The 15,375-nt window shown below is 43.9% G+C and overlaps 1 protein-coding gene across 6 annotated transcripts in view; it reads right to left on the bottom strand.

Moving 5' to 3' along the window:
* Window positions 1-15,375, bottom strand: part of ADGRF5 (adhesion G protein-coupled receptor F5) — a 104,915-nt gene that overhangs the window by 45,175 nt on the left and 44,365 nt on the right. For all 6 annotated transcript variants that reach the window (XM_053602807.1, XM_053602809.1, XM_053602805.1 and 3 more), the window contains exon 3: window positions 9,359-9,413. In XM_053602807.1, the coding sequence (XP_053458782.1) occupies window positions 9,359-9,413 (55 nt within the window). The remainder of the gene's footprint in view (window positions 1-9,358; window positions 9,414-15,375) is intronic.

Raw genomic sequence — 15,375 nt, 5'->3', positions numbered from 1 at the left:
TCTAGGTTCTTTCACTGCATTTCTTTCTTTTTTTTTTTTTAATTGTTAAATCATAGCTGTGTACATTTGTGCAATCAAGGGGTACAATGTGCTGGTTTCATATACAATCTGAAATATTCTCATCAAACTGTTCAACGTAGCCTTCACGGCATTTTCTTAGTTGTTGTATGTAGACATTTGTATTCTGCATTTAGTAGGTTTCGCCTGTACCCACTCTAAGATGCACTGTAGGTGTGGCCCTACCCATTACCCTCCCTCTACCTTAACCTCCCCCCTCCCTATCCCTCCCTTGGCCCTTTCCCCATATTCTTGAGCTATAGTTGGGTTATAGCCTTCATATGAAAGCTATAAATTAGCTTCATAGTAGGGCTGAGTACATTGGATACTTTTTCTTCCATTCTTGAGATACTTTGCTAAGAAGAATATGTTCCAGCTCCATCCATGTAAACATGAAAGAGGTAAAGTCTCCATCTTTCTTTAAGGCTGCATAATATTACATGGTATACATGTACCACAGTTTGCTAGTCCATTTGTGGGTCGATGGACACTTGGGCTTCTTCCATGACTTAGCAATTATGAATTGGGCTGCAATAAACATTCTGGTACAGATGTCTTTGTTATATTGTGATTTTTGGTCTTCTGGGTATATACCTAGTCAAGGAATTATAGGATCGAATGGCAGGTCTATTTTTAGGTCTCCAAACATCCTTCCAGAAGGAACGTATTAGTGGGCATTCCCACCAGCAGTGTAGAAGTGTGCCCTTTCCTCCACATCCACGCCAACATTTCTGGTTTTGGGATTTTGTTATGTGGGCTACTCTTACTGGGGTTAGGTGATATCTCAAAGTAGTTTTGATTTGCATTTCTCTGATGATTAAGGATGATGAGCTTTTTTTCATGTGTTTGTAGATCATGTGTCTGTCTTCTTTAGAGAAGTTTCTCTTCAAATCCCTTGCCCACCCTGAGATGGGGTCACGTGTTCTTTTCTTGCTAATACATTTGAGTTCTCTGTGGATTCTGGTTATTAGACGTTTATCAGAGGTATAACCTGCAAATATTTTCTCCCATTCTGAGGGCTGTCTGCTTGCTTTACTTACTATGTTCTTGGCTGTGCAGAAGCTTTTTAGTTTGATCAGGTCCCAGTAATGTATTTTTGATACTGCTTCAATTGCCTGGGGAGTCCTCCTCATAAAATATTCACCCAGGCTGATTCCTTCAAGAGTTTTCCCTGCACTTTCTTCAAGTATTTTTATAGTTTCATGTCTTAAGTTTAAATCTTTTATCCAGTGAGAGTTTATCTTAGTTAATGGTGAAAAGTGTGGGTCCAGTTTCAGTCTTTTACAGATCGCCAGCCAGTTCACCCAGCACCATTTGTTAAATAGGGAATCATTTCCCCACTGAATGTTTTTAATTGGCTTGTCAAAGATCAAATAACGGTAAGTAGCTGGATTCATCTCTTGGTTCTCTATTCTGTTCCACACATCTACTTCTCTGTTTTGTGCCAGTACTATGCTGTTTTGATCACTATTGATTTATAGTACAGTCTCAGGTCTGATAGCGTGATGCCTCCTGCTTTGTTTTTATTGCTGAGTAATGTTTTGGCTATTCGAGGTTTTTTCTGATTCCATATAACACAAGGTATTATTTTTTCAAGATCTTTAAAATATGACAATGGAGCTTTAATAGGAATTGCATTAAAATTATATATTGCTTTGGGTAGTATAGACATTTTAACGATGTTGATTCTTCCCAGCCTTGAGCTGGGCCATGTTAACATCTTCGGCTCTTTCTTTTCTTAAAGTTTCATAGTTCTCTTTATAGAGATCTTTCACATCCTTTGTTAGGTATACTCCCAAATATTTCATCTTCTTTGGCACTACTGTGAAAGGAATAGAGTCCTTGACTGTTTTTTCAGCTTGGTTATTGTTGGTATATATAAAGGCTACAGATTTATGGGTGTTGATTGTGTAGCCGGAGACATTGCTGTATTTCTTGATCACTTCTAAAAGTTTTGTAGTAGAATCCCTAGTGTTTTCCAGATATATGATCATATCATCTGCGAAGAGTGAAAGTTTGATCTCTTCTGACCCTATGCGAATACCCTTGATTGCCTTTTCTTCCCTAATTGCAATGGCTAAAACTTCTATTACAATGTTAAAGAGCAGTGGAGACAATGGGCAGCCTTGTCTGGTTCCTGATCTGAGTGGACATGATTTCAATTTAACTCTATTCAATACGATATTGGCTGTGGGTTTGCTGTAGATGGCCTCTATCAGTTTAAGAAATGTCCCTTCTATACCAATTTCTTAAGTGTTCTGATCATGAAGGGATGCTGGATATTATCAAAAGCTTTTTCTGCATCAATTGAGAGAATCATATGGTCTTTATTTTCAGTTTGTTTATGTGCTGAATCACATTTATAGATTTACATATATTGAACCAGCCTTGAGACCCTGGGATAAAACCCACTTGGTCATGGTGTATAATTTTTTTGATGCGTTGTTGGATTCTGTTAGGATCTTATTGCGTATTTTTGCATCAATATTCATTAGTGATATTGGTCTATAATTTTCTTTTCTTGTTGGGTCTTTCCCTGGTTTGGGGATCAAGGTGATGTTTGCTTCGTAGAATGTGTTGGGTAATATTCCTTCTTTTTCTATATTTTGGAAGAGATTTAGTAATATAGGTACTAGTTCTTCTTTAAAGGTTTGGTAGAATTCTGACGTAAAGCCATCTGGTCCTGGGCTTTTCTTTTTAGGAAGATTTTGTATAGTTGATGCTATTTCAGAACTTGATATAGGCCTGTTCAACATTTCCACTTCGTTCTGGCTAAGTCTTGGTAGGTGGTGTACTTCCAGGTATTGGTCGATTTCTTTCAAATTTTCATATTTCTGAGAGTAAAGTTTCTTGTAATATTCGTTAAGGATTTTTTTAATTTCTGAGGGGTGTGATGTCGTTTCATCTTTACCTTTTCTGATTGATGAAATTAGAAATTTTACTCTATTTTTTTCTGGTTAGGTTGGCTAAAAGTTTATTTTATTGACCTTTTCAAAAAACCAACTTTTGGATTTATTGTATAATTCTTTTATTTTCAATTTCATTTAATTCTGCTCTGATTTTTGTTATTTCTTTTCTTCTGCTGGATTTGGGGTTGGAATGTTCCTCCTTCTCCAGTTGCTTGAGATGTCCCATTAAGTTATTAACTTCCTCTCTTTTCGTTTTCTTGAGGAAGGCTTGCAGTGCTATAAATTTCCCCCTTAGGACTGCCTTGGAAGTATCCCAGAGGTTCTGATAATTCATGTCTTCATTGTTGTTTTGTTCCAAAAATTTGGTGATTTCCTTCTTAATCTCATCTATAACCCATCTATCCTTCAGCATAAGGTTATTTAGCTTCCATGTTTTTGTATGAGTATGCAGATTCCTGTTGTTATTGAGTTCAACTTTTATTCCATGATGGTCTTAGAAGATGCAAGGAATAATTTCTATTTTTTTTTAATTTGCTGAGGTTAGATTTGTGGCCTAGGATGTGGTCGATTTTGAAGTATGTTCCATGGGCTGATGAGAAGAATGTGTATTCAATTTTGTTAGTATGAAATGTTCTGTAGATGTCTGTTAAGTCCAGATGGTGAATGGTTGAGTTTAAATCTAAGATTTCTTTGCTTAGCTTCTTTTTGGAGGATCTATACAGCACTGCTAAAGGGGTGTTAAAATCTCCAACTACTATGGAACTGGAGGAAACCAAGGTGCTCATGTCTGTTAGAGTTTCTCTTATAAAATCAGGTACATTCTGTTTGGATGCATAAATATTAATATTTGGAATCTCATCATATTGAGTATTACCTTTAACAAATATAAAGTGTCCATCCTTATCTTTCCTTATTTTGGTTGGTTTAAAGCCTATTGCGTCTGCGAATAGGATTGCAATGTCTGCTTTTTTCTGTTTTCCATTTGCCTGGAGTATAGATGATCATCCCTTCACCTTGAGTCTATATTTGTCTTTTAATGTAAGATGAGATTCTTGTATGCAGCAGATATCTGGCTTGAGTTTTTGTATCCAGTCAGCCAACCTGTGCCTCTTTAGAGGACAATTTGAACCATTCACTTTAGTTGAGAATATTGATAAGGCTTTCAAGAGTCCGGTGGACATTTTTAATCCTTTTGCGACTGTGGAAGTTGGAATTTGATCAAAATTTTCTGGGTGGGTTTACTTTTGTGGTGGAGGATTATGCTGGTCTTTATGGAGGATAGGTCTGAGAATATTCTGGAGAGCTGGTTTAGTTGTGGCAAATTTCTTCAACATGTGAATGTCATTGAAGTATTTAATTTCTCCGTCATAAATGAAACTCAGTTTAGCTGGGTACAAGATCCTGGGTTGAAAGTTATTTTGTTTTAGGAGATTAAAAGTCAATGACCATCTTCTTCTAGCTTAAAAGGTTTCAGCAGAGAGATCTGCAGTTATTCTAATATTCTTCCCCTTGTAGGTAATGTTTTTCTTTCATCTCGCTGCTTTGAGAACTTTCTCCTTCATATTAACTTTAGTGAAATTGATTATGGTGTGTCTGGGGGATGTCTTATTCGGGTTGAGTCGTGCTGGAGTTCTGAAACTGTCTGCTATCTGAATTTCAGAATCTCTTGACATGTCTGGAAAGTTCTTCATAATCTCATGGAGAAGAGACTCTGTGCCTTGTGAAGCCACTTTATCGCTTTCAGGGATCCCTGTAAGATGAATATTGGTTTTCTTTAAATTATCCCAGATCTCTCTGAGAGAGTGATCTGTTTTTGCCCTCCATTTCTCTTCCTGTTTGAGAGTTTGGGAGCATTCGAAAGCTTTGTCTTCAATGTCAGAAATCCTTTCTTCTGCTTGCTCCATTCTATTACTGAGGGATTCTACTGTGTTTCTCAGATCTTTGAGGGCTGCAACTTCTCGTCTCAATGTGTCAAAATCTTTGGTCATTTGGTCTTTGAATTTGTTGAATTCTTGAGATATCTTTTGGGTTACTGCTTGGAATTCTAATTCGATCTTATTTGTTATCCAGATTCTGAGTTCGATTTCTGATGTCTCAGCTATTTGTTTGTGCATGGGATCTTGTGCTATGTCTGCCCCATTGTTCTTTGGGGGAGTTGATCTACTCTGATTATTCATATTACCCGAATTTTCCCCTTGATTTCACCTCATGATTGTTTTTCACCATTGCTTCTGGCCGTCCTCAGAGTTGGGGTGGTGTCTCTCCAATATTAGACCCCAGCAGGATCACTCTATTATTGCTGGATCTTTGTAGGGAGTGACCCTGTGTAGTTCCTCTGGGGCTGCGCCAGCCAGGGAGTTCTGGTTGTGAAAGCAGCTCTGGCTTGTGACACACCTGGATCCAGCAACAGGGCGGGGGGGTGGGGGGGTGCACACGATTCTGGGAGTGCCTGTCGCCCTGTGACTTTGGCACAGAGGGCCCAAGGCTCCAGCAGTCTCTGGCCAGGAGAAGGGCTCCATGCAGAGACAGGGAGGGCTCCGGATGGCACCTGGCTACCAGAGTAGCTAGCCAGACTAGCCAGACTAGCCAGGGGGTGTGGTGGCAAGGAGGGTCCGGGAGGGAGGAAGCAGGTTGCAGGGCTCCCGGAGTTCCTGGTCAGGGCATGGGGAGGCCCAGTGGGCAGGGTAGCGGGTCCCGGTGTAGCTCTTACCAGACTGGGCAGGCGCAGCTCTTCCGGAGGTGGGAGGGTGCCGATCACGGGTTCTGGTGCAGCTCTTCCAGAGGTGGGAGGGTGCCCATCGAGGTCCACGCAGCTCTTCTGGAGGTCTGGGAGGGTGCCGATTGCGGATCCCGAGACAGCTCTTCCAGAGGTGGGAGGGTGCTGATAGCGGGTCCTGCACAGCTGTTGTGGAGGTCCAGGAGGGTGCCGATCGTGCGTCCCGGCGCAGCTGTTCCAGAGGTCTGGAGGGAGCCGATCACAGGTCCCAGCATAGCTGTTGTCCCAGCATAGCTGTTCCGGAGGTCCGGGTGGGTGCTGATCGCAGGTCCCGGTGTGGCTCTTCCAGAGGTCCGGGAGGGTGCCAATCGCAGGTCCCGGCCCACTGCATTTCTTAAAATGTCTCTGGGGAGCATTTCCTCTAGTTCTTTCCTCTTTTACTCCACGGCCAGGGTTGTATGTGCAGACGGCTGAAGCTCTTAGCTGGTCTCGAGGCATTAATATTTTCATTTAATTCATCTGGATAAGTTTTCATTCCAGAGCATCGGCCATTCATTTCTGTGTGTCCACCTCTGCCCGTCTTGAATCCACTTCGTAATGTCATCTCCACATAACTCTGGCGGCATTGACCATTCTTACTCCCCTCTGCTCCCAAATACCTGATCTTTGCTCTAATAGATGTCTCAGTGCTTATTCTTTTCTGTGGTCTCTGGATTTTGTGGGGGCTTCTCTTTGCTTATAGAATTTTGGAAGTTTTCCTAAAAATGGGTAACTCCTCTATCAGGACATCTGTACCCCTGCCGTCAGGTGGTTATGTGGGACTAGTAAAAAAATCCCATCTCTGTGCTGGGGGAATACCAGGCCCTTTCAAATGCAATACTATTTTTATAAATAAATCAATTGCCTTTGTTTTTAACTTTTGAGAGCCTTTACAGGAAGAAAATAAATCTCAGATAATGTTAATAACATTTCTAAAATAATATGTACATGGTATTATCTAATGTCAACAATGCTGTAAGGTAATAACTCTGAGATATGTATGTGTGATATACACATGTGATACACATATAATACATGAACATATGTGTGATGTAATAGTCACCATTATATAATATATGAACATATGTGTGATGTGATACACATTATATAATGCATGAACATATGTGTGATGTAATACAGTCACCTCTCTCTATCCATGGCCTCCCAGGATTCAACCAATCATAGGTTGAAAATATTGGTAAAAAAGCTGTGCCTGTAATGAACATATACAGACTTTTCTCTTGTCGTTATCCCATAAACAATGTAGTATACCAGCTATTCTCAGGGGTGGCCAACCTTTTGCCTTCTCCGAGCCATACTAGAAGCTGGAGAGTTGTGCTTGCTTCGGCAGCACACATCCTAAACTTGGAAGAAGATCGTCTTGGGCCACACACTAAATTCACAAACACTGACAAAAGCTGATGAGCAAAATAAATAAACAAAGGTCTATGCATAATTTTCACAATATCTGACACCACAGTGAAGGAAAGTCTTTATATAAGCTGCAGGTAGCCAATAATCTAGAGATAATTTAAAGTACATACGAGGATGTTGATAGGTTTTATACAAATACTATGCCATTTTCTATCAGGGACTTGAGCATTTGAAAATTTTGGTAATTGAGAGGGCCCTGGAACCCACCAATCCTCCATGGGCAATTGTACATAGGGCCTGGACCTTTCTATGGTCATTTCTTGCTTTAGTGATTTTGTAAAAGTACCAAGACCAATCCATCTTCCGCAGATGATGGGTTGATTCATTAACACTTCCCAAATGACTCCTGAAGCCCAAGAACACAGAGGTCCATGTATAATAAATGGAAAACATGTTTTCGTGGTGATTTACCATCACCAGGATTGTTTTTAATGAAAGCACGCCTGGAAAATTTTTGGAATGTCAAATCCTTAGATGTAGAAATGGTTTCCTCCCCAAGGGCCACACTCTCACACTGTCATCATGGGCCACAACAGCAGGGCTGCACAGTCACCAGCTTCTTCTGAGGAAGGTGGTAGCCTGAGCTCCAAAAGACTTGGCAGAAACCTGGATCTAGAACTCACCAGCTAGCAGTTTGATTTAAAAAAAAAAAAAATTAATAAAAATCTTTCACAAGACCAAGAGGGCACATGTGTGGCTTTGCTCTGTCACAGGGTGCAAGGAGGCTGAAGGGGCTGTCAGGTGGCCAAGGTAGCGATGCTCATAGCAGAGCACTGAAAGGACAAGCCGAGCTAAGCCCACTTGAGGGAGGGAAAGAGGGAGGAGGGGGAGGAGGGCAGGATGGAGAGCAGGAGCCCACAGGGCTCACAAAACGAGGCTGAAACAGAACAGAATAGGAAGAGAAGGGGAGAAGAAAGGATGGCACAGAAGGGAAGGAGACAGGAGGGGAGGGAGGGAAAACCGGCAGTGGTGTGACCTTCCAATGAGCATTCTAAGACTTACTACAATGTAGTCCCACTCTCATTTCATGCACTGGGCAGCAGGTGGGTCTGGTCACCGTGCCGTGGAGAGCTCTGATGGACACCTCTCCTCTGACCTCAGGACAGGCCCACTCCCCTTGGAAGCCTCGTGTGCCTTTTAGACCACAGGACTGACTAGATCGAGCCACATATGCTGAAAATGATTCAATCACAATGTGATAGGTTAAGAAGTTTTACCTTCTGGAAAGCTGGTCATCGGCCAGCAGACCCTTCCTAAGAAGAGCTCAGGAAGGGACAGCAGTGATGTGGAAGTGTGAGTACTTCATCTGTTCACTCGCTTACTGAGTGAGAGACTGGGCTGGACTCCAGGCTACAGAGATGAACACAATTCAAGGGAGCTCACATCCACTGGGGGTGACGAGCAGGAAGTGAATTAATTCTAACGCTTTGGGACAAATGTTCCCGAAGCTCTGGGGAATCCATGGAAGGCCTTACATGGAGGAGCCATGTGACTTGAGACTCACGTAGGAGTCCCCTAATCAGACAAATGGGCTGATAGGCAGGGCATCCACTATCTGAACAGAATGGAGGGATCACAGGGGAAACACCCAGAGGCCTGTTGAGACGTGAGCCCCAGACTCAACAGTGGTGGGAAGAACAGGTCCCAAGGACATCTGGCCTAAAGACATACACTGACACCTACGTGGGGTCAATTTGGGATGGGACTCAAGGGTCACAGCTCACCCACTGCTCCCGGCCCTCCAGAGGCCAGAGTATTATATTTTCTAGACTACTTAATTGGAGTTTAGTGGAAACATTGGAATGGGGAACAGAAGAGAAGGACTTGGTTAAGTTGATCCACAAAATGAAGTGTTGCATGAGAGACGGTGAGAAAAAGCATGGGGGGGATACAAAGGGAAGGATTCTGGGAGCACAGAAGGCTGTTTGGTGGTGCGAGAGGGCAGCTGAGGAGAGAGTGGCAGAGAGAACTCAGGGATATGAGAAGCAGTTATGACAGCAGAGATAGTGTCTCCACGATCCATTTAATGTCATCTGATAGAGAACGGAATTGCTTTGTAATTACTTTTAGCAATCGAACTGCACTGTTTGGCCCTGATATGCCTGGAGACTGAATTATGTGGATCACAGTCTTTAAAAGAGTTGCAACCTCTGTCATTTGCTCAGAGTCATAGAAGAGCTTGCCAAGGAAAGACTTCACATACCTGCTCGTTTTGGCCTCCGTGGCTCTTCATCAGCAAGTTCCCATTCCTGGAAAATCTGAAAGAATGTTTGAGAAAACCATCAACTAATATTAGTTAGAGAAGTCTTTTCACTATAGCTTTCTGCTCACATACGCTACATGGAGCTGAGCCTCAAGCCACAGATTCGGAGTTAGCACCACGTGCTCAGGGGACGCTGGCCACACAGCAACTGAACAGGGGGAGAACAGGAGTCACCGCTGCAGTGTGACCTGGGGATTCATTTTTTTTAGACTGGTCTCTAGACCCAGGAGCAGAAGAAGTGACCACTAAGTTTCTCAGGTTCCTGTGGTTTGGGTCCCATAAGAAATATAAATTATAATGTTCTAAGCTTGTACTGTCTGCCTAAGCTTGACCTCTGAGTCACTCCAGTGACCTCTGAGACAAATCTCATGACCTTTTCTCAGCACCTAGCCTCTTCCCCAGCTCAGTACTCCCATGGTATTAAGGCTGTTTATTGTTCATTCTCAGAAATTATCTTTTCCACCTCTAATCCTTTTTCTTCTGGATGGCTCTATCACTGGTTTCTGTGGCAGGGACTAAGAGAACCAGCTCGAGTCAGTGGGTTACAAGGCTGTGCCACTTACAATGTGGCTATGCGACCTTGGGGAAGTTATATAGCCTCAGTTTTCTTTTCTGTAAAATGGGAATAATAATAGTACCAATTTCATAGGATTATTATGAGAACTAAATTAACTACAGTATGGCACATAGTGAGCTCTTAATAAGTTTCAGTTACTATTATATAGTATAGTGGTGAAAAGCAAGGACTCTGCAGATATGAGTTCAAATCCTAGTTCCACCACAAAGTGGCTGAGTGACTTTGGGCAAGTTACTTAGCCTCTCTATACCTCAGTCCTTACTTGTAATATGGGGATCAATATAGCCTACCTCATGATGTTGTGATGATTCACAAATATAAATGGATGAGACTATTTTGATGACATAGTAAATGCTATTCAGGAATGGGGGCATCATGCTGTTCTGGTGTCATTTACCTGAACCCATCTGTCTGCACACTGCCACCTGGCTCACCACTGTGCAACTCATCCCCTTCCATCAGGTAGCTTTTTTGCTGAAGCACTGGCATTGATCGGCTTTGCTGACAGGCTCCCTAGAAACTCCACAGCTGGTAACCAAGCCTACCCCTCACCTCAACCCAACACAGGTTTCCCAGCCCACCTGCCTGCAGGGAGGTTTTCTGGGACAAGCTTCCCAGTCCAACTCCCTTTAAGGCTCAGCAGCAAAGCCCAGCTCTTTAAAGTCTTCCAGGATAACCACTGCCCACAGAGATGTGTGGTCTTTAATGTGGATCCCACACACCCGTGGCCACTGGCAGAGACAGACCTCATTCTGTCATCAGGGGTGCCTGCTGTTATTTTCTAGTTATCTCTCATTACACCACTAACAAATACAATAATTCCTGAGCTGTGGTCAGCACCATGTGCCAGGACCATGTAAAAGGTAGGTGCTGCTGCTGTCCCTGCTCACTGATGAGAAAGCACAGGCACAGAGAGGTCCAGTCCCTCGCCTGAAGTCACACAGTCTTCAGCGACAGAGCCAGGAATCAAACCCAGCTAGTCGGGCTCCCAAGCCTGCGCTATTCCCCATCAGCAACGCATCACCTGATCCGCGTGCGCCCTGGGAAAGGTGCTGCCTGTCATTACCGAGCACTTGTCCTCTCTCTTACCTCCTCCGACCCACCTCTCCCCTTCAGTGAGCAGTTCCCTCGGCTTGTCTCCCTCCCCTTACTAAATTTCATTGCGAGGTTCACGTGTCCCCCTCCCTGGGTGGGGGATGCTGGCTGAGGAAAGTACTAGAGTCTCGAGGAAGTGAGGAGGGGCCATGCACCTGACCGTTCATAAACGTTCTTAAGGAAATAAACAGGGGAATGACAGATGGTGATTGGAATTTCAAAAGCCCAGTGGCTGCTGTATTTGCAGAGGTTGTTTTAGATACACTTAAACAGGCAGGAACTGAAGGTGCAAAGTCAATGTATAGGGCTGGTTCCTGTCCGGCTTCCCCGGAGGCGACTTTGGCTCTGTGCCCAGACAGCAGGCAGGTTCTTCCCTGCATTCCTGCCTCCACCCTCCCTGGGGCTTGGGAGCGGTAGTGGGGGCCTCTAGAAGCTTTCTCTGTCCAGGTTCATGGTTACAATTAGACTCAGACAGACCCCAAGAATGTGACCACCAGTGGTCACCGTTGGGGAGCTCTCCCAGGTCAAGTTCTCATTCTCTGTTTTCCAGTGGGACTAAAGAATTGGAGCCTTGCCACGAGCATTTTATGTTAAAATCAAGGTTTATGTTAATTTAATGCAGAGTATTTCAAATCCGTGTGAGAGCTGGGGTCACTTGCCTCCTCTGCCTCCATCTAACTTAGTAGGTGGGGGGTGCAGGAAATTGCCTTTCTAAGCAGCATGTCCTTCGATGCGAGGCTACCTTTGGGAAACACTGCTTTTTGAAGATTTCTTGAATCTTTATAATGATCATCAGGAATTTTCAGGGCACATCTTTGCAAAGTGCTGCTTCCACAGCCCTATTACCTAAGGCCTCTCTATTGCCCAGTGAGGATTCAGAGCTTCTTGCGAGAATAACCTACTTTTTATTTTAAGCCTTACAGTCCTTGGAGCTTGTGAAGGAAAAAGTAACTGACAGCAGTGAAGCCGCTGGGGTGTTGGGGCGGTCACAGTAAGTACCCTTGACCAGCCCAGACTTATGAAGCTCTCTCCTAATGGGCACAACGTGAGAGTATTCAGCACACCCCTGGGCGAAGGGCTCAACTACAGCTTGAACTTTACCTAACAAACACAAACAATGTAACCTAATCATCTGTACCCCCATATTAATCAGAAATTAATAATAATAATGATGATGAAATGATAAAAATGAAGGTACAAAGGGCTGGCTACCAGGTCGTAGGACCCAGATTTGAAGAGAGGAGCTGCTGGAGTCACACCGGGGATTGAAGAGTCTCAAATTCTGCCTCAGATTCTCACTAGTTTCCCACATTATGAATGATAATATGTGCTCAGGCACGTCAAGGGCTTGGTCCAGTCTATGGCAGTGGTGTGTCTGTGCATTCTGCTGGCCTAGGTGTCCCTTGAGGGACCCATCTTGCCATCCTGAGTCCACCTGTCACCCCAGTTTGGGGAACAGTGAGACCCCAACACTTGCCTCTTGTCATGTACTCTGAGTGCTGAGAGAAATCACCAGGGAGTGTTGTTCCTGCCAGGGGCTCACGACACTCAGCTGGGTATTCACTTCAAACAAGAACATAGAGCTCCGGGTGGACCTCCCCTGTGGGCTCTGTGTAAGGGCCCAGACGAGCTGCGGGGGCCAGCTCTGTCCAGAGGGGATTTCCTGACAGCCCGCCTTCTGCAGAATAGACAAGGTCACCAGTTCCTGGAAGTGCCCCACCAGTTGGGAACGATGACTTCACAAATAATTGTACTGCTGGTGGCCACATGGCCCGGAGGGGGATGGCAACCCTTTAGGAACAGCTGGCAAACAAAGCACCCCTATTCACCAGAGCCCCCCGCCCGAGCTCCTCCTTTTCTTGACCTAGAACCTGAGATTTAATGTCTTTGCTTCCATATTAGATAACTGAGCAAGGGTCCTGTCCTAGTGCCTCCTCCCATAAGTGCATCCAGACAGACTTCTGTGTACTAGAACATTAAAAATAACCACACATTCATAAGCACTTGGGATCTATGCTGGTCACTATACTAAACTTAGACATATGAGAACGTTTCATCCTCACAAGAAACGGATGAAGGAGATGCTATTTATTCTCATTTTGTGTAGAGGAAGTAGTTCAGGGAGATGAAGAAACCTGACAAAGTTTCTAGCAGGGTCAGAGCCAGGCCTCAAATCGAGGCCTGATGCCAAAGCTGAGAGAGTACAGTCCTGCCACTCCAAGAGCGGCCGCGGAGCGGGAGCCGGGCAGCTGGACAGAAAGCCAAGCTCCCCGCCCACCCAGGCTCACTGAGCTGAAATCGGCATTTTTTTTTTTTGTAGAGACAGAGTCTCACTTTATGGCCCTCGGTAGAGTGCCGTGGCCTCACACAGCTCACAGCAACCTCCAACTCCTGGGTTTAAGCGATTCTCTTGCCTCAGCCTCCTGAGTAGCTGGGACTACAGGCGCCCGCCACAACGCCTGGCTATTTTTTGGTTGCAGTTTGGCCGGGGCCGGGTTTGAACCCGCCACCCTCGGTATATGGGGCCAGCGCCCCACCGACTGAGCCACAGGCGCCACCCTGAAATCGGCATTTTAAGCAGGTCCCTGGGAGGATCCACAGGCACTGAAGTTGGAGAAGCACCGGGCAAACCCCATCAGCCCTTATTTGCATATTCATGCTCCATAGCAGCATAATTCACAACAGCTGAGAGGCAGGAGCAACCCGGGTGTGCACCGATGGATGATGAGAGAGTGTGGCACGTACAGGCAATGAACATTACTCGGCCTCTACATGGAAGAAAATTCTGACACAGGCTATAGCGTAGGTACGAACCTTGAGGACAACATGCCAAGTGAAATAAGCCAGACGCAAAAAGGCAAATACCACACAATTCCACTTACATAAAATATCTAAAATTGTCCAGATCATGGACATAGAAAGGGAAGGGTGGTTGCCAGGGGATGGGAGGAGGGGAAAACGAAATATAGTTTTTTAATGGGTATAGAGTTTCAGTTCAGCAAGATGGAAAAGTTCTGGACACTAGTTGCACAATACCATGAATAGACTTACTACTACTTAACTGTATTTTAAAATGGCCTAAGATGTTAAATCTATGTACGTGTTTGACTGTAATTTTTTTAAAGCCTATCTCCATGTGTCGCATCTCAGGTAGTAGGTCAGCCGTGGGAACTGGCTGGCCGCTTAGGGCAGTATGAGCTGATCTGGCTCAGGGGCACATTCCCAGTGGGGTTTCCAGCCTTTGGACTGTATAAAGGCGGTGTACTTTGAGAGATAGATCTATTGAGGAAAGGCAAAGTCTTTTGCAGTAGGTGGTGGGAATCTCCAGGAAGATGAAGTTCAAATTCCACCAGCATCCCTAGAAAGTCACAGGGCTATCCCTCTGCCACGATGAGGGCAGACCTGGGATAGTGGAAAGGCAGTGCAGCAGCCAGGAACACCAAGAAACTCGGAAAGAGTGCCAAAGCTAATGGCGTTGCTGAGAGCACCTCAAGCTCTGGCCTTTGCCCCACATGCCATGGATAGATGGAGCTCTCCACTGACCACGTGAAATCACAACAAGTGTAAATATTTCCCTTTGCTTTATGAGCAGACTGCTGCCTGTGCTGTACACCCTGCACGCTGGAGTGTGGAAGAGGAAAGCACCATGTATACATCCTCGAGGCACGAGAGAAAGAAAAAGACAGTCTAGGTCAAACAATAAATGACCCAAAAATAGAAAGAGAAAGAAAGCGCATAGTCATGAAACAAAATCCTAAAAGTAAGATCAAACATTTTAAAAGTGATATCAAATGTGAGTAAGTTATACTCCCCTAATTTTCTCAGATTCGGTTTAAAAGAAAAAGTCCTCAAACACATGTTGTTTACAAGAGAACCATCAAAGCAAAGTAGGAGATAAAAGCTAAACTAAAAATAAAGGACAGGATCAGGCAAACTCAAATACAAAAGCAGAACTGAGACATGAAACAGAAAACAAAGAATTAAATTAACACAGACCAATCAGACAAAGAGAGACATTTTATAATGCAAAAAATATACCAGTGACGCTCTAACAACAGTGACTAAAAAAAAAAAAAAAGAGAACTAAAATATGAGAAACAGAAGAAAAGTAGAAAAAATAATATTGCAATGGAGTAAATAATAACAGTGAACCTTTTATAGCCCTTATTATATGCCAGACACTGTTCTAAGGCATCTTATAAATATCATCTAATGTAATTTTCATAACAATCCTAGGAAGTCAGTACTATTATTATCATCATTTTATGGATGAAGAAGCTGAGAC

This window comes from Nycticebus coucang, chromosome 9 (genome assembly GCF_027406575.1).
Source record: "Nycticebus coucang isolate mNycCou1 chromosome 9, mNycCou1.pri, whole genome shotgun sequence".
NCBI lineage: Eukaryota > Metazoa > Chordata > Mammalia > Primates > Lorisidae > Nycticebus > Nycticebus coucang.
The sequence above is the reverse complement of the archived record's forward strand: the minus strand, read 5'-3'. Positions and strand labels throughout refer to the sequence as shown.